The sequence below is a fragment of the Drosophila busckii genome, chromosome 2R, assembly GCF_011750605.1.
Source record: "Drosophila busckii strain San Diego stock center, stock number 13000-0081.31 chromosome 2R, ASM1175060v1, whole genome shotgun sequence".
In the NCBI taxonomy this organism is placed as follows: domain Eukaryota; kingdom Metazoa; phylum Arthropoda; class Insecta; order Diptera; family Drosophilidae; genus Drosophila; species Drosophila busckii.
Genome location: NC_046605.1, coordinates 2,972,317 through 2,997,587, shown reverse-complemented (window position 1 = coordinate 2,997,587; position 25,271 = coordinate 2,972,317). Strand labels below are relative to the sequence as shown.

At 39.3% G+C, this 25,271-nt stretch overlaps 2 protein-coding genes and 4 non-coding genes across 13 annotated transcripts; 4 read left to right on the top strand and 2 right to left on the bottom strand.

The window, feature by feature from the left end:
* Positions 1-1,964: 1,964 nt before the first annotated feature.
* On the bottom strand, positions 1,965-25,053 carry LOC108596609 (protein hu-li tai shao). 8 transcript variants are annotated; one of them, XM_017982544.1, is made up of 12 exons: positions 24,789-25,031; positions 14,096-14,230; positions 13,560-14,043; positions 12,801-13,500; positions 12,619-12,742; positions 11,689-11,799; positions 11,334-11,628; positions 11,179-11,277; positions 11,044-11,115; positions 9,602-9,670; positions 3,188-3,255; positions 1,965-2,451 (listed from the first exon to the last, which is right to left on the bottom strand). In XM_017982544.1, exons 2-12 carry the CDS (start codon positions 14,189-14,191, stop codon positions 2,344-2,346), a joined length of 2,226 nt encoding a protein of 741 aa, XP_017838033.1. In that variant the 5' UTR covers positions 14,192-14,230; positions 24,789-25,031; the 3' UTR covers positions 1,965-2,343. The 8 variants fall into 8 exon arrangements, with proteins under 8 accessions (XP_017838033.1, XP_017838029.1, XP_017838030.1 ...); XM_017982540.1 differs by having other exon boundaries at positions 1,965-2,457; positions 24,789-25,029; XM_017982541.1 differs by lacking the exon at positions 24,789-25,031 and adding an exon at positions 14,335-14,544 and having other exon boundaries at positions 1,965-2,457.
* LOC108596608 lies at positions 5,544-8,981 on the bottom strand. The gene has a single exon (XM_017982539.1). It carries the CDS (start codon positions 8,715-8,717, stop codon positions 5,586-5,588), a length of 3,132 nt encoding a protein of 1,043 aa, XP_017838028.1. The 5' UTR covers positions 8,718-8,981; the 3' UTR covers positions 5,544-5,585.
* On the top strand, positions 17,009-17,090 carry Trnas-cga. The gene has a single exon. It is a non-coding gene; the product is annotated as a tRNA-Ser (tRNA).
* Positions 17,394-17,475, top strand: Trnas-cga. The gene has a single exon. It is a non-coding gene; the product is annotated as a tRNA-Ser (tRNA).
* Positions 17,680-17,752, top strand: Trnav-aac. The gene has a single exon. It is a non-coding gene; the product is annotated as a tRNA-Val (tRNA).
* On the top strand, positions 18,068-18,140 carry Trnav-aac. The gene has a single exon. It is a non-coding gene; the product is annotated as a tRNA-Val (tRNA).
* Positions 25,054-25,271: the final 218 nt, after the last annotated feature.

Here is a 25,271-nt window from a genome sequence, read left to right as displayed (position 1 = left end):
TTGGAATTAAACCAATGAGTAAGCTTTTGGAAGTCAAATGTAAAGAGAAAACGCGCTCGCTTACGCTAAAGAGTAAGTATAAGGATCCGTTAGTTGTTACTCTTTCTTTTTTGAAAGTAAAGTGTCAAAGCAAATTTAAAGAGCGGAAGCTGCAAAGCGCTAACAGTGGAAATAATGAAAGTGAGCTGTAAACAGAATACAGTTGCAGTATTTTAAGCTCTTGCGCTTTAAGAGTACAACTTTTATAACGCCTACTCTTACTTTTTTAGCAAATAAAGAGCAACTGTTGTGGCTTATAATTTGGATCATACACTTCACATTGAAATGCTGGCAATGAAGTCATCATGTCCAATGAGTAGGCTTAGCCAAAAACACTTATGGACTTATCTTTAAGGTAAATATTGCTGAAGAGGTTCAGCTGCCCTTAGACGAGTGGCCCACAAATTGGAATTACAATTAAAGCACTGATTAAACTTAATAGCGTGACTCAAGTTAGTTATAAACAATCAAATTAACAAATCAGCTTATTAATTAGTAAAGCCACAAATAATTTACAGCAATTTATATATTTTTTGTACAATTTCCAAGTGTTTATTAATTATGTTTTTGCTTGTTTTGTTTTTGTTGTGTCGTGTGTGTGTGTGTTTTATATTATATAATACGATTTTAAATATAATATATATATATATATTTATATGCATTTTCTTAAGAACTAATGCATATTGTAAGCAACAGATTTTAAATTGCTGCACTTTTGCTATTCATGTTCGTGTTGTTCTCTTTTTTTTTGTTTTTAATTTTTTGAAAAATTTGTTTTAATTTGCACTGAGAATATTAACATATTTCTAAATATAAAAATTCTAAGCAATGTTGTACAAAAACAAAACTCTTTTGCATTGAGCACAAAAAAGTTGCTAGAAATAAGCTTCTGTCGTTGCGCAAAATATAATCATAATTATAGCATATGCATTATAATGTATTTTTATTTCAAAAAATTATGTTTTCAATAATTTTGTTTAAGGCTCAGGCAATGCGTTTTTTAATAAAAATAATTTATTTAATCGTGTTGTGTTGTGTTATGCAATGAAAAGCAGAAAGCACTTGTTATTAAATATATAACTTGGATAACGTATCGTATTTGAAGAAATGCTTTTTATTTTATGTGGAGTAGGGCGGGGGAGGGAAGTTTAAAGTTTTCTTTGTGCCTTACAACTTTTACATGCTATGGCAGTTTATTAATTGTTTACGAAAATGTGCTGGCCATTTATTTTTTTGTAATATATGTATGTTCTTACTTACAATAGAAAAATGCTGAAAAATTGTGCAATTAATTGCAACATTTGTTTAAAATTAATTTTATCATATTTTCTTTTCATAATAACTTGGTAATTTTTCTGCTTTTCGGTGCATTCGTGTTTTTAATTTTGTTGCCTTGTCATAATTTATTGTTTTACATATACAAATATATAGATTTATATATAAACAGTTTTGTTTTTGTTTTTTTTTTACTCATTTACGTACATAAAAATATATAATTATTTATATAAAAAACTAATACAATGCTGCATGTTTACAATTCTATTAAATTTATAATAATGTGTATGTGTGTGTGTGTGTGTTGGCTGTATTTATATAAAAAATTAAAAAACAAAAGATTTATAACATAAAAGAAAACACGCACAAAAGCCAAATACACACACACACACGCACACACATGCATGCAAAAGAATATCAATTATGAATTATTGCGTTTTTTATTACAAAAATATTGCATATACATATGAGTATGTATGCTGGGATTAAATGTATGTATGTGTGTGTGTGTGTGTATATTGTTTATCAAATAAATTAGCACATAAATTACACAAAAGGTTTTTGCTGCTTTTCATATAAATTGTATAAAAAGTAAAGTATTTGCTTTGAAATTGAATTGAAGTTATCAATTGTTTGTTTTTTTTTTTTACTGTGTAATGCTTTTACGTAGTATTATTAAGCGCTTAGAGTACTACAAGTTTGAATTGTTTGAATATTATTTGTATATTGAACAGCGGCAATTGTATTGAATGCTTATCAAGTGTGTTTACTGTACTGACAAAAGTTTATATGTGTGTTAATTATAATGCTGCCCGCCCCTCAACTTGTATCAAACTTTACGCTTCGTCTTATGCTCGTATCCTATATAGCTGCTCTCATATAGTGTGTGTTGCCTCTCTTAGTTCTTCTCTCTATATCGTCGTTTCATCGTTTTCCTTACAGCAATGTTTATAATCGTTCGATGATGATGATGCTGCTGCTGCTTCTGATGCTGCTGTTGGGAATTGTTTAGTGCACAGCCAGCGACGCTTAAGCCTCGGTCTTCTTCTTCTCCTTCTTCTTTTTCAAGAACGATGGTGTGCGCAGTCCCTTCTTCTTCTTCTTGTCTTTCTTGGGCGAACCGTCTGTGGACACATCCTGGAACCGTAATAGAAATTTGCAATGAGCATATCGTTTGCCAAAAAGTTTAGTAGCAATAAATGAAATATGAGTTAGTTTGAGTGAATGGCATTCAGAGATGTAGAAGATTTAAATCATTTTGGAATTTAATTCAACGGGAATTTAGAGGTTTCAATCTTTCGTTCAAGTAAAAAAAATTGAATTCATTTCTTGAAATCATTTTGGAATTTAATTCTTCTTGAGAGATTTTTTTCCAATCTAATTCCCAATCCTTTCTTAAAGACTTATTTTGATGTTGAGTTAATTCCTAATTCATCATAGAATTAAATTTGAATTTGGAATGCATTCGTCTGGATTTACTTCCAACTGAATTCATTCTTTGAATTAGAATTTGGAAATTAATTCTTCTGGAGAGATTTTAATATTGAAGAATTATTTTTATGTTGAGTTAATTTTTATCAGAAAATTCTATATGAATTTGAAATGCATTCATCGGAGATAATTCAAATTAAATTCATTCTTTGAATTCTTATTCAAATTGAAATCTTTTTGGAATTTAATTCTTCTGAAGAGATTTTTTATTGAAGAATTATTTTGATGTTGCGTTAATTTCTATAATAAAATTCTATTTGAATTTGGAATTTGAATGCTGATTTCAATGTTTAAGTAAATAGATTTAATTTAAGTCCATTAATTCACAACTGAATGCATTCTTTATGGCCATTGGATGCTCTGACTTGGCTTAGCTACTTACCTCTTTACTGCTTTGTGAGAAGGTGCTTAAGTGAGCCTCCGAATGATCGCCGTTTTGTACGTTCTCACCTATTAAATAAATAAAGTGCATAAATTAATAAATTGCTTTGCTACAAGTTGAAGAAGCCGCAGCCTACACATGGAACTCAATGGACGCAGACAAGGTGATCAATGTATAATGTTATGTATATAATGATTGTTTATAACGAACGCGCACTAAAAACTAAAACATAGAGTTAGTTAGTTGTAATTGTTAGACATACACAAACTACGAAGCAGGCAAAACATATAAACAAATGAAGAATGAAATTGTTTACCTGTGTATTGTGCATAAAATGAGCTTAAAAACTAAATGTGCAAAATGTAAATTTAAAGCAGATTTATTCTTAAATTGATTAACAATGTTGATAACAAAAGAAATAAAAAAAAAACAATAGATTGAATTTCAAAATTAACAAATAGAGTATAAAAATGTATAAGAGTGTGTATAAGAGTTAATGCGCCTGCAGCTGCAGCCTGGAGCGCTTCTTGAGATCCTCGTTGAGCTGCGAGATGCGCGCACGACACTCATAGATGACCGCCTGGTTGTGTAGCTCATGGGCGCGTATAATGCTGTTGAGCAAATGCTGCAGCTCCAGCTGCAGTGAGCCAAGCAGACGCTGCAGTGCCTCCGATTCCGGACAGCTGTGCTCCGAGGGTGCGCGCAAGGGTGTGCAGGGCGGTGCTGGTGGTGGTGACACCGCTTCGACATAGCTGTAAGTGTGGCAAAGCACGGGCGCCGAATTGCAGCGCTGCATGGGCGTGGGCGAGCGCGTAGCTGTGCTGCTGCTGGGCGTGGCCAGTGGAGCGCGTGGAGCTGCCGCCAGCTGCTGCGATATGTAATGTATCTCATCATCTATGACCTTCTCCAGCTTGGCGCGAAACTCTTGCTCATGCGCCGCCACCGTTTGCACGCATTCCGCATTGCGCAGCGATACGTTGATCAGTATCTCAATGGATGAGCACTTGAGCTGCGCCTGTGCCTCGGGTGAACTGCTGAGTGTAAGTCTTATATGCTTGCCCTGACTGTAGGCCTCAGCTTCTTGAGCATAGCTGTCGTCATTGCTGCTGGTGGCCAAGCGCTCGCGTCGGCGCGCAGCTGGCGCTGAGCCACCCAAACCGCTATCATTTTGATATATTGCCTGCTCCGCCTCCGGCTTATCCGCTGCCCCATTATCGCCGCTTCTGGCCAGCGCATGATTGGCTGGCAGAAAGCTGCGCAGCGTATAGTTGCTGGTATAGCAGCTATCCTCAGTATCATCACTTGCCTTGGGCGGCGACGGCGACGCCGCTGGCTGCAGCCTCAAACTGCCGGCAAATTGCGCTGCCAGCTCATCCATAGAATCATTAGCTACGCAGCTGCTGCGGCGGCTGCTCGCACGCGGCTCCAGTTTGATTTGCAGCTCCGAAACATAAGAGGGCTGCTCCTCTTCTGGCTGCAGCAGCAAGCGTCTGCCCTTGGCGCTGAGCACTTGCAGCATCTTGCGCTTGGCAAAGCTGAGCGCAGTCAAGTCTATAAAGGAGACCACACGCTCGCGCTGCTCATGCACTGTAAGCCAAATGCTTTCGTTAGCCGGATGCAGCAATATGTTGGGCGCGCTGGACAGCGGGCAATTGAAGCCGTAATGCGAATAAGTACGAAATGGCGCAGCAGCAGCATCCGGCGATGAAGCTGTGGCTTGTGCATTGGGCGTGCTGCTGGCGGCCACGACCAGCGCAAATTGTTCCTCGCTCAATGTGGTGTCGTTGAGCGGCGGATAATTGTGACGCTGCACTGCATCCACTTTGTAGATCACATGCAGCTGCACTTGTTGCAAGCTTGCAAAGCGGCGGCATGAATCCAAATAATTCAATTGTGTGGGCGCATACAGAAATTTATATTTGTGTGCCAAAAATGCAATCAAAGCTAAGTGCGTGTGTGTGTGTGTGAAAAAGAGATGCATGTAAATGAGTATGTGTGTGTGTGTGTGTAAGTTTGACATATAAAGAGCACAAAACGCTGGGGCTTGGAAGAGCGACATTAACATAACATTACATTAACAGCAACTGTTAAACACTTAACATGTTGGAGACTTATGACTATTTTACATATATTGAATATTAAAAGCTAGCATAAATTAAATACTGCTTCATTTTGCAAGAAATAAATAATTTAAATAAATAAAAGTACCATAACCCACATGAAATTTTATAATTAAAATATTTATTAATGCTGTTTGATAATAATAAATGCTGTAGTGTTTTCATGTGTGTTAGTTAAAAAAGAAAATATAAAAATGACATTCATAAAATGTAAGTTTTAGTATTAAACATGCGCGCAGTGCATAGAAATAAAAGTTAAGAAAAGTAATTCATCATCATTAGCGTAAAAATCCATTCATATGCTCATTCATATCCCACAGATCCCACGACTCTACGCTAACTAAACTGTCCTCATTCATATCCAAAGTGGAATTATCTGATATATCAAGAAATTCATCGCTTTCAAAATCTTCAGTGTCAGTTGCAATTTGCGGCGCATTTTCTTCAAACACCAGCAGCGAATGCTCCACCAACAAATCATTATCATCAACTTCTTCAACAAAAATCAAATTCTGCTCAGCGTGCTCCTCAAGTTGCTGCGGAAGCGTTTGCTCAGCATCAAGAAATTGCCATTCGATGGGCACTGCTCTGTTTCTATTGGTGCGACGCACTTCCAAACGTGGCATTTGTATATCATCCTCGCTGACTTCCAATGTGGCAGCTGTGGCAGTGCATTGCGTAAACAGCACACAAATATCTTCTTCTAAAGCAGCTTGGGGCACAGCGTCAGCTGCTTGGCGCTGCTGACGACGACGTCGCTTTTTAGCTGCTGCTGCTGATGTGTTGGGCTCATCATCGTTGCTTTCTTCATTGGCAGGCGGCGGCGGCAGCAGCTGCTCCTGACTATAGTCAAGCGATATGTCCGACGATTGTTGTGGTCGCGCAGCGTCGCTTATGCTCAAATTGTAGCAAGCAGGCGCACAGCTGAGCGCATAGTCTGAGCTTGTTGCAGCTGCTGCTGCTTGACTCAGCTCGGCTGGCTGCTCCGCTTGACTAGTGGGTTCACTTGTGGGCGTAGTTTCGCCTGCTGACAAGCGTCGCTGTTGCTGCTGCTGCCAGTCGCTGTTGTTGCTGTTGTTGGCGCTGTAGTAAACTGAGCTGTTGGCTGTTTGCTGCAGCTCAAATGTTGTGCTGCTCACTTGGCCATCGACTAGGAAACTGCTGCTGCTGTAGCTGCGTTGCAGGCTGCGTCGCTTGCGGCTGCTGCTGCGTGTGGCAGGCGTGCGGCGTGGACTAAGCGAGCTGCGTCTGTGCGGCAGCGACACCCACAGACGTGAGTTGCTGCCACGTTGTGCAGCCTGAAAGCTGCAAACTGAGTGCTGATCGCTGCTGATCGGCTGGCAGCGCTTCAGCGGCGGCGGCAAGCGTCGCGGCTTGCAGGCGTTGCGTATGTTTTCCTGTATAAAGTTGCGCTTGCGACGCGGACTGCTGCGATACACAAAAGTAGTGGAGCTAATGCTGCGTTGCAGCTGCGCTGGCGGCGGCGTTTCACTGGAGTCGCTGCTGCTCGCTTGTGCGCTGGGCAAGCTGCTGAACTGAAACAAATGCGCGCTGTCGCTTGAGTGCGTCGCTTGCGCTTTGCTGCTGCTTATGCTGCTGGTTGTTGTTGTGCTGGACTTGTAGACATGCGTGCAGGTGCTGAAAATCTCCTCAGCGTTGCTGCTGTCGTTGCACAACAATCTGCTGGGCGTTAACTTGTTGCGTATGCTGTGATCAATGCGTCCGAAAATGGATTCGCGCTCACTTAAGCGATTCGTTTCAATGTGCGCAAGTATTTGACGCTCGAGTGGCGAGTAAATGTTGCTGGCGTCAGCTGCTGGCGGCGGTGTTGTGGCAGTTGTAGCATCCACATCCTTTTCATCTGCATTGGCGCTTTCTTTGGGACTCAGCGCTGCTTCGGCTACAGGCTTTTCCACATCGCATTTCTCCGCCTGCTGCTCTGCATCAGTTGCCACTTCTGCTTCTTCTTCTTCTTCATGCTCGCTGCTCGGCTCTTGCTGCAGCTGCTCCACGCTTGCTGTGCCATCTGCTGCAGCTATGTTCTCCATTTGCACAGCTCTATAGAGCACCCCATTCTGCTCTTCAGCGGTTAGCAGCTTGGTGCTGGCTACAAGTCGCTCCAGATTCTCACCCGCTTGACTTAGACTCTGCTCAAAGTCTTGCAACATGCGTGGCAGCTGCGCTGTGGCCACATCACGTTGCCAGCCATTCGCCTGCAGCATTTGCGCTTCCTGCGGCTCCAGCGTTAGACACAAGCCGCCATTGGCAAGCGCTGGCTGCTGCTCCTGCTGCTGCTGCTGCTTGGCCTGAAAGTAATCCACATGATCTTGCCACAGCTCGTGGAACTCTTGCTTGCGCTGCTGACGCTCCACACGCGTCATTAGCTGACGCTCAGTTTGCTCATCAAATTGCTGTGTGATCTCCAAAGTAATGCGATGTTCGGTTAGCTGCTGCGGCTGCTGCAGCGGCTCAAGCTGCTGCCAGTTGCCAAAGTTCCACACTTCGGTTATGCCAGTTACGCTTGCATGCTGATCCAGCTTGACTGGCTGATAGCTTCTGATGGGCGGCGTGCTTGTAGCGCTGGCGCCGCGACTCACAGGCGTCTGTAGACTCAACACGCTGTTGCTTGACTTCAGTGCAGCGGACTCCTGCGAGTAGCTCAAGCGCTGCAGCTGCGTTAGAAAGCTGCTGGCGGTTTGTGTGCTAACATGGCAGCTCAGCTGCTGATCCACTGGCGCCAGCATGTACAGCTCATCGTACTCATACGCCTCCTCCTCCGGCAAAGTGTGTAGCTTGCATGGCGGCGAATTGTAGCGACTGCTGTTGCTGCTCACAATCAATTCCTCGGGCTCCTCGCCCACGCTGCTGCTGGCAGCGCTGCGACGCTGCAGTTCGGGCTTCAGGCGCAGCAGCTGATCGAAGCATATGTGGCACAGCTGCTCGTAGCGTGGTGTGGCAAAGATTTCCTCATAGCTCAGCACACGCTGCATTGCTCTATAGCGTTGATACTCTGCGCTGCCAACTGGCAAATGCTTGTGCTGCAGCTGCGGCGGCTGACGCGGCGATTGGAAGCCAAAATGCGATAACGTGCGATACGGCGGTGATGCAGCAATTTGTGGCAGTGGCAGCGCACGGCGACGTGGCGTTGCAGTGCGACTGCTGCTGCCGCTTGATCGGCCACAGCTGTTGCTGAAATGCTGCAGATGCTCCGCTTGCAGCGCATGCAACAGCGCTGCGCATATCTGCGGCTGCATGCAACGCCCCAAGTCAACTGTAGGCGAACTACTCTGACTACTATTAAAGCTTCTGCTAAATGCTGGCAACAAGTCACGTCGACATTTGCTTGAGGCATCCCCATCGCCACTTGTTGGCGACTTCACTTCTAGCACAGTTGCCGCCTCCTCTGTCATCAAACCTGCATCTTCAGTGTGGGAAAAAGTAAAACAGTTAGGCGCGCTTAGCTTAGTGTTTGGTTCTATAAGTTGTAGACTTACACCAGCGCCACTCAAGCTTTAGAGCCAGCAGTTCAAACTGTTAGTTGCGGCTGCAAAAGACTTGCAACTCGCTGTTCAGACTTAAAGACATAAGTATATCGATAGTATCGATATGACAATGCAATCATGACAAATTGCAAAATATCACATATTCTAATGCCATTGAACTTTACACTTCTATTATGAATTTCCTAAGAAAATAATTATGCCAAACTACTATGGATATAACAATACCGCATAATATCGATAACAGTTTAAAATTAAATATATATATACCACACTGTTGAAAGAACGAAGAAAATAATTATTCAAGGCTGCCTGCTAACAAAAAGTACTTTTATCGATATGGCAATGCAGAATAATATCGATAACAATTCAAATCTATCGCACTGTTGAACTTAAAGACCGAAGAAAATAATTATTCGAGGCTGCTTGCTGAAAAAAATTACTTTTATCGATAGTATCGATATAATTGTTGAAAATTAAATGCAAACTTATTAAAAACTGGCTAGTGTCAAATGTTTTTGGCTTTTCTGAATAAATAAACCACAAGCTAGAGCTACTTTGGATGGAATCTCTATAAGGTAAAACTATTTCTGGAAGAAGTGCATATAACATTATGAGCGGGGGGGTTAACAACACCAACTATAGTAATAATATATATAACTTGTTCATTAGTTTGTAATATATACAAGTGAAAATGCACCTCATGCTAGGGGGTTAGCTAATTAGGTGAGATTTTTGGTTGCTGAATGGATTTTGTTGTTGGAAATTTTGGAAGAGACTTTTGTTTGGTTTACCTCGGCCAGTTGGTGGCTTGCGATTTGTGGCTGTATGAGAACGTTCGCCGTTTATAAAACTAAGCGTAGCTAAAATAGTATTTGAAAAATAAACATACATAAGTTTCGTAACAGGCACAAACAAGTGCTAAGCATAAAGATAAAGAAATAAACTTAGATATAGAATGCTTAACGGTAAAGTTAACATAATAAAGATAGAAGCTTAGCTAAATAAATATGTTGTTAGTATATAAAGCATGCAAAAGAAAATAAAACAGCTGCAGTTTTGGAAAACTAGCGCAAGGTGGTAAAATTGCCTAAGCTATAAAATAAATAACATAAAGCTAACAGCAAATGACACTGTTACTGTTGTTAACAGTGCATGTTAAGCAAGCTGTTTGGTTAGGCAATATGTTAACCGTTATATATGCATGAATGTGCAGTAGCTGCTGCTATTACACTGACTGCAAACAGTGTAAACACAGCAATGAGTATGCAAATGAATTTTCTATGCACAAATAATTGAAGTTGACTACACACTAAGCCTGAAGCTGCACTCACCTCAGAAATAAAACACACAATGTTTTTAAACTGCATATATAATATAAATATATATATGAATGTGTGTGTGTGTTTATATAATATAAAAGTGTTTTTTATAAGCGCAGCAGCAGCAAATGCACATTACATTTGGTAGTAGAAAAGGTAGTATGTAGTAGTAGTAGTAGCAGTAGTAGTAGTTGTAGTAGTAATTTTTGTAACACTGTATTTGGCTTTATAATTTGTACTACGCATATTCTATATTTAACTAAGTAAGTTTTAAGTTTAAGCTGCCAATTTATTTGCGCTTGCGTTTTGCTAAGAGTACAAAATAGAAAGGGGAGGAAAATAGAAAATAAACAAATTTTGATTTACAATTTGCCAGATTGTCAATTAAAAAAGGTTTCGAAAAATAAATTAAATAGCAAAAACTGCAGCTGTAAATTATAGCAAAAGTAGTTGTGTGTTGTTGTAGTTGTTGAGTTGTTGTAGTTGTTGTATAATAATCATTTAATGCACGCTGTACAACAGTTGTTGACGCCTTTAATTATTAAACATATAAATTGAAAATCGTTTAGAGCAAAGAGGTTGATAAAGTATCAAGTGCTACAAGTATTTTTTTGTTAACTGTATTTGTTGTTGTAGTAGTGTAGGTAGTAGTAGTAGTGTTGGAGCAGAGGCATAAAATATAAAAGTAAAAATTGTTAATAAATTAAATTAAATATAAAAAATAACTACAAATTATTAAATTATAAGAAAACTACGCTTAAGACTATAAAATATAAAACATAAAACAAAAAGAAAAATTGCAACAATTTAACGTAAAACTTGGATTTGAGGTTTGAAGGGTAGACATAACTTGAGACATATGTTTGTGTGTGTAGACATAAGAACAATAAATTGTTTAAACAATTGCCACTTACCATCGCTCAGCACAACCTCAGCCTGGCTGGGAATGGGCGCCTGTTGCGTTTGAATCTGTATGACTTGATGTTCTATAATTAAAAATAGCAACAATTAATATGCGTTAACTATAGTAAATAATTATAACTATTAACCTGTTTCTGGTTCGCTCTGTGCGTGTTTTGCATGTGCAGCATGTCCAGCTGCCTGCATGGAGTTAAGTGCCTCCGACTCCGAAAAGTCCGTATCAGTATCTAAATTACATTTGAATATAATAAACTATATTTAAGTTAAAGCTGTGCGCGCTTACATTCGCCATGAATGCTCTTCTTCTTGCGCTCCACAGTGCGTTTGTACTCATTGAGCTCATCGTCTGTTACATTATCGAATGGATTCTTGGCATATGGCGCCTTATAGACAGTTGCATTATGCTGGAAGCCGCGCTGTATAATGCCCTTGGAGGCAGCACCCATAAGCACCACATGATCACCAGCCTGTGAGACGGTGGCATCTTTGATGCGATTCGCCTCATCCCAGGTAACGCCCTCCAATATATGCGACTGTGGTCCAGCTGAAATTTTATCCGCGCGACGATTGTCCTTGATCTGCAATTGAATTAGTGAATTAGTGCATTTTCATTAAATCATATTAAAATGTTTACTAACTTGTTGCTGCACACGCTTAAACTCCTTGACTGTCGTTCCAGCTGGCACAAACTGCAAAGGATCCTCAATGCGCACTGGTGTCGAGTGTGTGGGTGAACCCTCAGCTACCCACTGATTTATTTTATGCATATTTGTGTCAATTTGATAGTAATGTTTATGTTTTTTTTGGCAAAAAGAAAGAGAAAGAAGTTTGTTTTTGATTTAGTTAAAGATTTCATTAGAATAATTTGTTAAATGCAAAGCGTTAGTTAGTTTATAAACAAATACATAAAACCAAATACATTTTTAACAAGCGGTAATGACTTTGTGCCTTAAACAACTTTTCATAACAAATTAAAAACATGCAAAGAAAAAGAAACTTTTTTGTTAAATGAAAATAAATGCGTATGAAAATTATAATTACATGCGTTTGTATGATATTTATTTTGACAATATTTTTAGTTGCATATAGTTATTAATTATTATAACAAATGTCTTTCTCTTTCTTTGCAAATTATGTTTGTAAAAAAGGCACAAAATCATTTTTCTAAGCATTTTTAGTTTCAATTTGTTTACATTTATTTAGATTTGATTAATGCACAATTACAATTTTTATAAAGCATTTTATAGCATAATATTTGGTTTAGTTTTTTTCAGTTAAGAAATTAGCGCATATAGTGTGTTGTATATATAAATAAAATGTTATATCGCTTAGTTATAGTTTTTAGAAGCAAGTATCAAATTTGAATTTCTGTTTGGGAGCTACTAATTTATATGAAAATATATATGGAATGCTTTAGCTGCTTATTAAGGGCAACAATGTGGGGGGTTAGGGGCGTGGCAGTTTAACAAAAGTTGTGCTCTCTCCAACTAATTGCCAGTGATTTCCTTGATGTTAACCGTATTTTGCGTTTGCGTAGTTTTCATATCTTCAAAAGTTATAATCTCTACCTTTGTGATTTTCTTGGGATCGGGTGTGCCTGTCTCCAACACCTCAACCTTCTGATAGACATTGGGTGAGTTCAACCAGCGACTGCGATCACCGCCCTTGCGTATATCTCCCTTCTTCCAGATGCTAGAGAAAGTAAAAGACAGATAAAATATATTTATGCATAATTTGTTTCTAGACTCACCCTTGACGGAACAGCTCCTCCTCCTCAAGCAGATAGCCCAGCGAGGAGACTGCAGGCGGCAGCTCCACATCGTTCTTGGGCTTTGGCGGATCGGACTTGATCAGCGGATGGCGATAGATGTAGCCAGTGCGATAGCCAGCATTGTCCAGCATGCGCATAAAGGCCTCAAAGTCAGCGCCACCTACACGCCACTTGGGCGGACTGCCAATCTTGGGTATGGCGGCCTCCTCCTTGGCAGCGCCATCTTCTTCACTGGTGAGCGCAGCAAATTTCTTTGCCAAATCCTCTGGTGGGCGACGCGACTGCTCATAGATAAGCTTGCGCGCCTCCTCAGGTATCAGCACCAGATTGTCCAGGCCCACAGGCAGCAGCTTGAGCTGCGTCTCGCAGGCCTGCACAATGTGCCAGGCAGCAAAGAAGGCCTCCTCAATGGTCTCGCCACAGCAGAGTGCGCCATGGTTGGACAGCAGCATGACCTTGGAGTTGGGGCCCAAGCTGCGCACCAAGCGATTGCGCTCCTCCTCATCGAACAGACCAGTGTACGCATGTGTGCTAATCTCGCCCAAGACGCAGGCATCCTTAGTAAGCGCCAGCAAACCAGACTTAAGCGATGATATAGCCACAACAGGACTGCAGCCAATGTAAATGGCACAACGTATGTCCGGACGAGCGGCATGCACCACCGAATGCAACACAAAGTCTAAAAATAAGTCCAAATTATATAAAATACTCAGAGCTTTGAATTTTGCTGCTGCTTACGGCTCTTGTTGACGCCAAAGTTGGTGGTGCCCTGCTCCACAATATGTCCTTGCATATCCACCTTGTTTAGCGACGAGGCAGTAATCTCATGGAACAGCAGACCATATGGATTCACCAAAAAGTATTCCTGATCGACCTTTAGACGCGCCGTAATCTGTGCACCCAGCCCTTGTGTCCAGCCATACAAATCCAGCAAACGGAATGTGGCAGCCAGCTTGCATCTGAGTATCTTCTCGCCCTTGGCATAGCCCATAGACTCCACGCCGCGTATATCGTTAATGGGCACCATGCAGCTGCTGCTCTTGAATGCGTTGCCCACACGTGCTACAGGCACGCCCACAATATCGGAAAGCTGCTGCAATATGCCGCTGGCACCGGCGCCGCCCTCACGTGCCGAATCCACAATGCGTTCGAGCTCCTCGCGGAACAGCTTGGAGCCCATGATGGCCTCAACGCGTTTGCGTCGCTCCATTTCGCGCATATCCTGTGTGCAAACAATTAGTTGACTAATTATATATATATTTGGTTATGCTTACTTGTTCAATATCTGCTGGACGCGCTTTATTGTTGTCATCATCCTCGCCCGCATTGTTGCCTATGCCATTCTGTGGCGGCTGCTCTACCTCAGTCATTGTACTGATTTATTTGTTGCTGTTATTTAGTGGAGAATTCTAAAAATATAAGCAATAAATAATGCAAATTAATAAACAAACAATAGTCAAGTTATTGCTAAACTAAACTGCGCTTACGGCTCAGCTGAAAATTTTCAACTGACCTTAAAGAAAAAACTGCAGGCCGACGACATATTTATGAAAAAAAGAGGGTAAGTGTGTGTGTGTGTGTGTGCAAAAGAGAGCGCGCTGCGCGTTAAGGCTCAACCCCAAAAGAGCATAAGAGAGTGAGCGCGCATTGCTTTAAGAGAGCGCGGAACAGCTGAAGCGCCTTTCGTTTTCATTTGCTTTGCTTTCAATACACACAAATTTATTAATGCATATGCTTTTGTTTAAATGTATATTTAACCACCCCACAAGCACGCATATATACTAATTTTAGCTAAAATAAATTTTGTATATTTGACAGTTTCAAAAGTTGTTACTCACACACACACATGCACATATAAAATTTTTTGGGGTGTGGAGCGCAGTCAAATGAGCAGAAGAGCGGCGACTGCTCTTGCCGCACAGTGGGTCAAAGTTGCAAGCATGTAATTGTTAATTAAACATGTAAACTTAAAAAAATTGCTTGTTTTTAACTATATACGCTTTTAATTTATAATGTTTACTTAGTAATGACTCATTTAATTTGCTACACTATGCGCTGCGTCTATTTTTAAACACACACTTTGTTGCAGCAAAAGTATTTGGCTTTTTACAAAATTAAAAATAACATTAGAAATGTAGAAAAAAAAATAGGAAAATTTTTAGACGCATCTCAAGCGTTAAGCGTTGATGAACGCACTTAAAAGCAAAACGAACAACAACAACAAGCGCAACATAAATAAACAAACTAAAATGCGCTGCGCGTTTTAATTTTAGGCGTGGCATTTGCTCTGTTATTAACCTTCAATTTCAAAGTTTCCCTCTCTCTTTAGATTTGAATGCATAGATGCATTAATATAAACTAAATGCAGCTGTGATAGCAAAGCAATAAGACTAAAGATTATGCTAAGCAGCTGTCAAGTTTATTGATTTAGTGCAATCAATTGAGAGAGCAGCAAAACTAAAAGGAAAGAATTTTATTTTGATTAGCAATTGTTTTGATATTTTTGAAGTATATAGACGACCCAATTAAATGCTGACAAGTGTGCATACTTCACCTACACAGTCACTTGTTTAAATTTTTTTGCGCTTTGTCATAACAATTAATATGCCAAATGAGCACGCAATATTAAATGCATTAAACAAAAAAAAAGGAGAAAGCTCTATGCAGTCGGTAGATAGCTTTGTAGTTCGTCGAAAGAAAAAAGCAAAGAACAATAAGAAGCAACAAAGCAAGCAAGACTTAGGTCTCATTATTGTCTTGACAATTGAGCAGACAACGAGCAATGTGCATAATTTTAAATGCAATTCATTTTTGCTTTATGCCTTTAATTCTCCTTTGCTGTCTTTGCTAATTATGCTGAGCAAACGCGTGCCGCAAATTGTGAATGACAGCAAACAGTATTGGCAACAACAATTAGTAAGCAGCAGCAGCAAAAACTAAAAGCAACAACAACAACAACCAGTCGTTGAATGTTTCCAGGTAATTGAACTTTTGTCGGTTTTTTTGGTGTGTGGGCGTCAACGAACAACGATGTGAAATCAAGCAGAATAATTCTTCTTCTCTTTATTTTTATTTTGCTGCTTTAAACGTTTTTTTAAAGTGCCCAGTGCAAGTAGTTAGTGTCTCTGTGTGTGTGTGTGTGTAGGCGCTTGTACAATAAAACTTAACGAGCCATCAGTGATTGCGTAGGTGTTGCATGTCTGCCAGTGTTGCCCTACAAAAAGCACAAAAAAATAATGCAGCGCATCCCAAAGTCAATTCGGTACAGTAGCGTTCATTAAAAACAATTTGCATATATGACAAAATCTCTTTTCATACAACAAATTAAATTAAGCTTATCAGCTGATGTTTTTGATATGATGTAATCAAATTGTAGACACACAATTGCATATCACACTTTTGCTTTCAAATTTAAAAGCAGCTACACGCCCTTTTGTTATTAACAATTTGTGCCTGATAACAGCATAGAAATATTATTTTATGTGCTTATTACATTTTGCAATTAATAGCAAAACACTTGACGTACTCAATTAACCCAGAGAACACCCCCTTAATATTGAAGGCGCGAGAGCGTTCGCTAATTAAATTTCTCAAGCATATATTCCAATTATCACACAACTGTAAGAAATTCTTACGTAATATTTTCTGACAGAGTGCCTTGCCGCACAATAAGGTCAGTCTCGTCAGTCAGTGAGGCAAATGATTTCATTCAGTTTTAATAATGCAACAAGTCGCTCAGTCACTAGAGCAGTCGACAGCATCTTCACTTGAGTTATATAGAGCAAGAGAGAACAAACACATCGCATCTTTGTATACTACTTTGCTTGGCATAATAAATATTTATTAAAAATAAGTGACGCCGAGTGCAATAAACGTAACAAGCGAGCGTTAAGTGTAAATAATGTTTATTGGTTGCAGTCGGTTGCATTTTTACCCCTTTGGCGTTTATTATTGGAATGAGTTAGTGTTTGGCCAGCAAGCACAAATATATTAGCTAAGCTTATGTTGTTGTATAATGTTGACATATTTATTTGAAAAGCTGACATTAAAAATTTGTTAATTTACGCAACACTGTTCAGCAAAATAAATGTAACAAATTTTGTTGCAGTGCACTTCTCTCACTCGCTGGCCACCAACCCCAATTTAGCGTAAGTATGTATAGCGCTTTAGTCTCGCAGCAGCCACAAGCAGTCGTGGCCGAGTGGTTAAGGCGTCTGACTCGAAATCAGATTCCCTCTGGGAGCGTAGGTTCGAATCCTACCGGCTGCGAAACTATGAAATTTATTTTTTTTATTTTTCTTCAAATAGAAATTTTTGTGCTAATAGTAGTAACCTTTGAATAATAATTCTTTCACCAGTCAGCTACTAATTTTTAGACCTAAATCTTGCTCTAATAAATAATACGCCTTTTACTTGCCACTTCATCTTAAAAACATTCGCAATTTAAATTCCTTAGTATGCTTAAACAAAACATAAATTGCAGTTGTTTTCTATTGTTTGTTGTTCACTTGTTCCTGGGCCATTTTAGTGTCCACATTAACATAGAACGCTTTAGACACGCGAGTTCTAAAAGCAGTCGTGGCCGAGTGGTTAAGGCGTCTGACTCGAAATCAGATTCCCTCTGGGAGCGTAGGTTCGAATCCTACCGGCTGCGAGTAACGAAAATTTATTTTTTTTTTGCGTGCTCACTTTTTGTTTTATTTTTAAGTGTCACTATCCTACAAAACTAGTTTTGTTGTATTTAATAATCAAAGTTTGAATACACGTGCGCTCTCAACAACAAATACTTTTGTTGTAAAAGTTGACAAACAAAGCAGACGAACGAGCTGTTTCAACTTTAGTCGGCCAAGCACCAACTGTTTCCGTGGTGTAGCGGTTATCACATCTGCCTAACACGCAGAAGGCCCCCGGTTCGATCCCGGGCGGAAACAGATGAAATACTTTTTTATTTTTTTTAAACGCAAATAACAATAATTTATTTTATTAACTTTTCGTTAATGTGAGAAATGGATTTTAAAATGAAATTATAGCTATGAACTAGCTTTCACATCCTGTCTGCTTGCAAAACAAACACAATGCCTAAGATTTGTGTTGAATATAACTTTTTAGGTTTTGAGGTAATTATTGTTGTATGTTTTCTATATGCTGCTATTGATTTCTAAATACAGTATAGATAAACTAATTATTAAATCAAAGCTGATATACAGCTACGAACTGACCTGCATTTGCCTCGCACTACACCAGCTGTTTCCGTGGTGTAGCGGTTATCACATCTGCCTAACACGCAGAAGGCCCCCGGTTCGATCCCGGGCGGAAACATGTGCAAACTTTTTATTTTATTTTTATATTTTTGTCAACATTAAACTGAATTTATACTCGAATTTTATGACGCTACGTGTTTGAATTTATAAATAAGGCAAAGGTTGTAACTTCTTCATGTCTCTGGTAGCTTTGCACAATTTACTGTGACATTTGTTTGTTTTGCTAAATAGTTTGTCTGCTAGTCGCGTGCTTATCGCATGTGTCTTGAATTACAATATCAACAAAAAAAAAATATATTCTCACACATAAATCTTGTGGCATGTAGGTTAAGCGTAGCTGCACTTGCATGACAACGAGGATTTAGCGTTCAAGTGCAAGCCAGACAGACAGACGGACGGACAACAAATGCACATCAGTTGGCGTGTGCCCCAACTGAGCACAAAAGATAAATAAATAAATAATACAACAAATTGCATGGAGCTACTTAAGCAGCGGCTGTCAAAAGTCTTGCGCTGTCAACACCAAGTGCAATGTATAATTTTCAGCTTACTTGGATAAATGCCAGACCAGACATATGAATATGAATAGATATCTTATGCTGCACTTGGGTGGGTTTCATCATATGCAATTTGCCAACATATTTGCACCTGTTCGTCAATTAATTGATAGCTATCAAAACGGGGCGCCAGCAATAAAAATTTTAAGCTGCCTTGCATGTTACTCAACGGAAGCCACGCTCTCTGCTATATTCCAATTAAAATTCCATTTGTATGAGCCTTGCCCACTGCCTAATTATGGCCGTAAAACGAACCCCAGTCAGCTATTGATTATCTGGCAACTAAAAAGTAACAGTAAACACGCATCGAACGCAAAGTATTTACCATTGACACATGTCGCCCGCGTGTGGGATTTGGTTGCCAGGCAAGTTCAACAACCCCCGCTGGACAAGTGTGTGGGTGTGGATTGCAACCCCACTTTGTATGCAAAGCCACCCCTCAGCGCAGTCCTAGGCGCACTCAAGCGCAGTTCCTTGCGGCCGCGTGTGCAAATTACCTGCTCCCCACTCCCCTCCATCTATGCTGTGCTCCTCTCCTGTTTGTTTGTTTGTTTTTTGTTGCCGGTATTTGAAACAAATGAAATTGGCGGCCGGCGCCGACAAACTACTGGCGCCAGTTGGCTGCCAAAGTGGGAGAAGCAGAAGGATTTGGGGAATTTGCTGTGCTCACACGCCAGTCGTAAAAATATCCTTGGGCGTGGGTTTGTAAGTGTGTTTTTGACTTAATGACAGGAAGTGACGTCAGCGCTTTCGGGGGGGTTGTAATGCTTTTAAGTGCCAGGCGCGGTTTATCGCAAGGAGCATATAAGAAAGAGAGAGAGGGAGAGAGCGAGAGGCACCACGCACAAATAGAGCGTACTAGGTTATGTTTTGACGAATGATGTCATGCTTGAGGGATATTATATTGCCAAAGGGTCGTTGACACTGGCTACAAGCAGAATATATCCGCTTGTAGCTATTTAATATGTATATATACCTATATATACTTTGTGAACTGTTCAGCACTTTAAAGCTGCGCATAGACCAAATGCCTCGCAGCTAAAAACGTTTTTTTTATAGCACTAAAAAAGGAGTACGCGAAAATAAAGCATAATAAAATTGAATGAGAAAGCACCAAACATAAAGTTTGTCCAGTTCAATGACCCACATTTACTCTATGGATATGGCATGGACCATAAAGCGTGTGGCAACTTCATCATTATTGCCGGTGGTGCTTCAACTTATGCGTAAAAGTAATTTCAGCACAAAAATTCATAAAAATTGTGCAACTATTTAAAAATAATACATGCATGCATACACACGCATGTATATGTGTGCGTATTTCAATTGAAGCATAAAAATAAATTTCCCTAAAGGTCAAGCAGCTCTAATTGAATTAGTGCGCAGAGTTATGCCGCGTGTGTGAGCGAGACAGCAAATTAAAATTAGGCAAAAACATAAATATGACAAGTTGTAGTTATTTTGCAATACATAGAAAATGAAAAGACAAAAACACAACAAGCAGCGGAAATTTCACGCTTGCATAAATTACTAATGTTTTTTTTTTTTTTTTTGCTTTAAGCGAGTGACATCATTTGTCTGTTTATGTTGTATGTCATTATCTTTAGAAGTTGTCAGTTTGGCCGACATACAAATCACTTAATTATGTTTGTAGAAAAAAACATAATAATAGTAATTTTAGCGTAGTTTGGCAGCAGCTGCTTCAAAGCAGTGCAAAGAGCAAAAGAGCGGCGAGCGAATGAACCAAGCGCGATCCGTAAGAGCGAGAGAGCGTGTACTTTTTATTAAAGGTGTGGTCGTGCGCTCTCGCTCTTGCGCTTGATGCGCTCTGCTGCTAATGACAAGTGTCGACAATAAACAACTACAACACTAACACTACTAATCAAACTGTCAGCTGGGCCGCCAAAGCAAAGAGAGTGGGAGAGCGCGCGAAAGAGACAGCAGAGCTTAAAGAGCGGTAGCGCAATTACTTTAAACAGTGATAAAGCACACACTACACACACACACACACTACACACAGTTATTTTGTTTGTTTCTTTTGTCATGTTTGTTTGCTTAACACTTGACTTATCGTGTTATCGACTAGCCCCATGAACATTTTTATGCAATAAATTCCACGTACATATATTTTATAACTACAAATGAGCAAAAAAGAGAAAACGCAAACTTAGGGGCGTATGTCCATTTTACATTTTACACAAAAGTTCAATGCGCCGGTACAACATTAAATCTTACAACTTTATATTGACGCTTTGCTGTGTAAACAAAACTAAAAACTGACCACAAATATGCAATTGTTACACACACACATAAACATATATCTATGCATATCTCTCAATACACAATGTGTACATCAAAACGTAAAATCAGAGAGCAAAAAAAAAATTATTGCTGCCTGCGTTGCGTCGCTGCCGCTGCGACGCTGTATGATGTCATCTAAATATTTTTAGTTAGCGGCGAGCCGTTTAAATATTTTATTTGTATGTATTATACTATGTGGGGTTGTATTAGTGTTTGTGTGTTCCCATACATAAATATGCTGGAAGAAGAGCAGCGCACACAAAATAAGATAATTGAAATACAGACAAAGTGGGCGTAGGGCAGGGCAGCGACTGTGTGGGGAGTGGGTGGCAATTTTTATTCAACACTGCCAGCATTTACTCTTTTTTTTTAATTTAAAAATTATTTTTAATTATTTGCACTTTAAGTTATCTGCAAATCGTTTTATTTATAACTTCGCCCCGTGTGTAAGTCATAAAATAAATTGCAATTAACAAAATGCACGCAAACTTCAAGCAAAGGAAAAGCGAATTAAATTGCAAAATTAAATTAACTTATGATGCGTGCAGTCGCTCTCTCTCTCTCTCTCTTGCGCTGCCTCTTGAGACAACAACTTTAGTTATGTTGTTGTTGTTGCTTTGTCTGCGGTTGCATGCAAACCGTTTTTATGATTTTTAATTAAAACGATGCCAAAGTGTCTGCTAAGTCGCTTTTAACATGTCTAATGTATCTCAGTATTTGCGGCTAACATGCAAACAAATAAATATATACATATATATCTAAGTTATGATGTAAGCGGCGCTTTCGTGTGGTGCCTTCAATAGGTTTTTCTCTTTTGAATTATTAATTCGTTATTATGCTGCAACATGTTGTCTATTGTTATGCGAGTTTGTTTGTATGTGTAGCTTCCTTTTATTATGCCATCGTTTATTTATTGTTTTTTCTGCGGCTTATTGTTTGCTTTGGCCTTTTATTTTAAACTATATATAGCTAGCATTAGCTTAAACAGGAAGTTTGAATGAAATTGCATTATAAGCTTTGGCTTACAATTGCATTAATTAACAAAATTGTAGCAATTTAAACAAATTTTATTCCCACGCCCACACACAAGAAATTGGTTTGAAAAGAAAAAAAGCTACAAAAAAAAAATTAGAGCGATCTAGAAAGAGAGCACGCGTGCGAGAGTAAGAGTTAGCTTGTAAATTCAAGTTCAAGAGAGCGAGAGAGCGGGAGAGGGCGAGAGCGCAGTCACAGCTTCATCAAGCACTTCTGCTTCACTCCTTGTCATTGTTGTTCGTGTTACATTTTATTTTATATTCTTCTTCTGCTGTTTCTTTGACTGCGCTGCTGTCCCACACTGGCTAACAAATTATTTTGTATAATTAACAGCATTGTTGTCGTGCCTATGCTTTTATAGCGACTTGTTTTGTTCTCTTATAACTTATGCTTATACCCTGGAATTCTTGTTTATATGCTTAGGATATTTTAGACGTCGACTTAGCGCTGCTTGCGCTTTGTAACTAACTTGTTCTTATAATATTTATGTTGGCCTGCCTCTGTCTGTTGCAACTGTACACATGTCTGTTGTCTCTGTTATTGTTGTTCATTATTGATGAGCTGCAGCAGCAGCAACAATAACATCTCTTTTTAATCTCACTCATGTATGTGTGTGCACACATACAAACATACAATGTGTCTTGGGTTTGAAGCTTGGCACGTACGCCTTTTTTATTTATGCATCTGTCTGCCTCTTCTCAACGTTTTCATCTCAACTGCAATGTGTCTGTGTGTGCGTGTGTGTGTGTGTGTTTGTATATTTGACTGCAGCGGCAGCGGCGGCGGCTTGTCAATTGCCTGTGGGCCAAAGACGAGTTTACTTTTCTTAGGCTCCCACCACTGCTTTAAACTCTAGCTGTTCTTTCTCTTTCGCACTGCAGACAAATTGCATGTGGCGGCGTTGCCAGACCTTGTTCATAGCTAGACAACAACAAAAAGCTTTCATTAATCAACTGTGTATACGTCACAATGCATTTAATCTTTATAATTTTTTCATTTTTAAATCAATTAATCACAATGCCATGTGACGTCAGTGGAAATTAGATAAGCAGCAACGCTTGAGTAAACAATTCTATTTGAATAGGCCAAGGGAAAGGTCTTTAGAGGTGAAAATGATTTTCCAAAGCCATTTTTTCTTTTCTTTTTTATTGTTGCTTATCAAGTGACTCATGCATTGATTGTTCATTACTGTACGTTTTTGTTTATGCATGCACTGCATATTTGTTGTATTTCCGTCGCTGCAAAAACAATAACAATAACTAAAATTTAAACTAATTTTTTCACATACAAGTGTTTTTTTTTTGTGTCTGTTCCGTTACTCTAGGTTCCCCGGCTCGCAATTGTTTACAGTTTTTAACTATGCACTTCCTCCCACAAAAACACACACACAGAGAGAAATACTCGCTCACACTCTCTCATTTATGCTTTCAACACTTTTTTCATTTGTCACTTGCATTTATTTATACTTTGAACTGTTGAGTTTGTGTTTGCTAAACATGTTAGCAAATCGTAAAGATAAACTGAAAAATAATTAATAAAAAAAATATACTAGGTGTGTGTGTCTGTGTAGGAAGCACACAAAAAAAGTGAATTAGCAACACACAGCGAATTCGTATGTGATTAGCAATTTGCAAAAATGAAATGACGTCATTGAACACACAATAAAAAAATTAAATTAAGCGCATAAGTGAGAGAGCTTAACTTGCTTACATAATGTGCAGTTAATTCAATTGATACTGTTATTATTATTAAATTAAGTGGCACGCACTGCTAAAATAAAAGCAGCTGATCAGCCTGCGCTCTTGCAATCTCGCTCTCTTTCGTTCTGGCTCTCTCTCTCGCTCTTTAATGGAGACTTGTAAAAATTATGGTTTGCTCGTCATAAATATGTAGAATGAGGTTAACTGCTGCCGAAAGAGCATAAAAGGCACAATACAATAAATTAGGCGCGCTTCCAACTAGAGAGCGTAACGCAAATAGCTCTGATTAGATTCTAGACTAAAATGCATTTGTATGTGTAAGCTTATACGGTTAACGCTTAATTTGATTGCCTTAAACCAAAACCTGACTGCTAAAAAGTTTCTTAAGCTTGATAAAAGAAACAAAAACGAGTTTCTATTATTTACAAATCTGTTTAACACTTGCTGCTTTTTTGCACTTGTTGTTGTTGTTTGTCAGCATTAAATGCAAAAAGGCAACAAAAAGCGCAAGCTGCCAAGAAACTTGAAGAAAAAGTGGGTCAGAGACGTTGAAACTTGTAAACAAGATGCGCGCTGCAAAAAAATTGCATTAGACACGCGTTAAAAGCGTAAACTAGGCAACGTTTTATATACTTGTCTGCCTGTGTGTGTGTGTGTGTGTGTTACATACACTTACACATATGCGCTTAACTGATAGTGCCGGCAAGTCTAATCAGCACACTTACATTTGGCAATAAAGAATGAGAGAGCGCGTAATTATTTGCATTGCTTTATATGAATAATACAGAAAATAAATCAGTTTGCCCCTTTGCTGCGAATATTGAGCATAAAGCATAATACAAAAAATACACACGCACACCAATACCGGAATGTGCTTGACCAATCCCAAAAAAAATAAATCACAACAACAACAGCAAGTACAAAAACTATATAAAATTGTTGTTGCGAGCTAAAAGATGGCGTCACCGGTCACGCATGTACATAACAGTAAACAGGCGCTGCTTTTTAGCTTCGCTGTCTACGCATTTTCTCAAGTTAAATGAAACAGAAATTACACACTCATGCATATCAAGTAGAAATAAATTTGTAATTTATAAAAACAGACCGACTCACAGTTTTAAATGTTTTTGCTGCTGCTTCTTTTCCAAAAACTCTTTGACGTCGTCCTCGTTGTCGCTTTTGTTTTTTCGTTCTTAGGTCGTTTAAACAAACACCGAGAGAGACACACAGACACAAATTTGACGAAACACGGGCACTCACTCACACTCTCTCTCACACGCGTTCGCTTTTCGGCTGCTTGTACAAAATGGGAATATATATGGGTGAGGGGGAGCAAAGAAAAGAGATTTATTGAAAATTATTGAATATTATTTTAAAGAATTGCTATGCACACACGTATGTTCATTTGTATGTATATTCAAATTTATTTTTAATGTTGCCAACACACACTTGCGCTTTGCACTTTTATTTGGGCAAATGGCGGCACGGGCTCGGCTTTCTAACGGCGCTTTGCACTTTTATTTGGGCAAATGGCAACACGGACTCGGCTTTCTAACGGCGCTTTTTTTTACAATTAAGAATAAATAGGCACTTTGC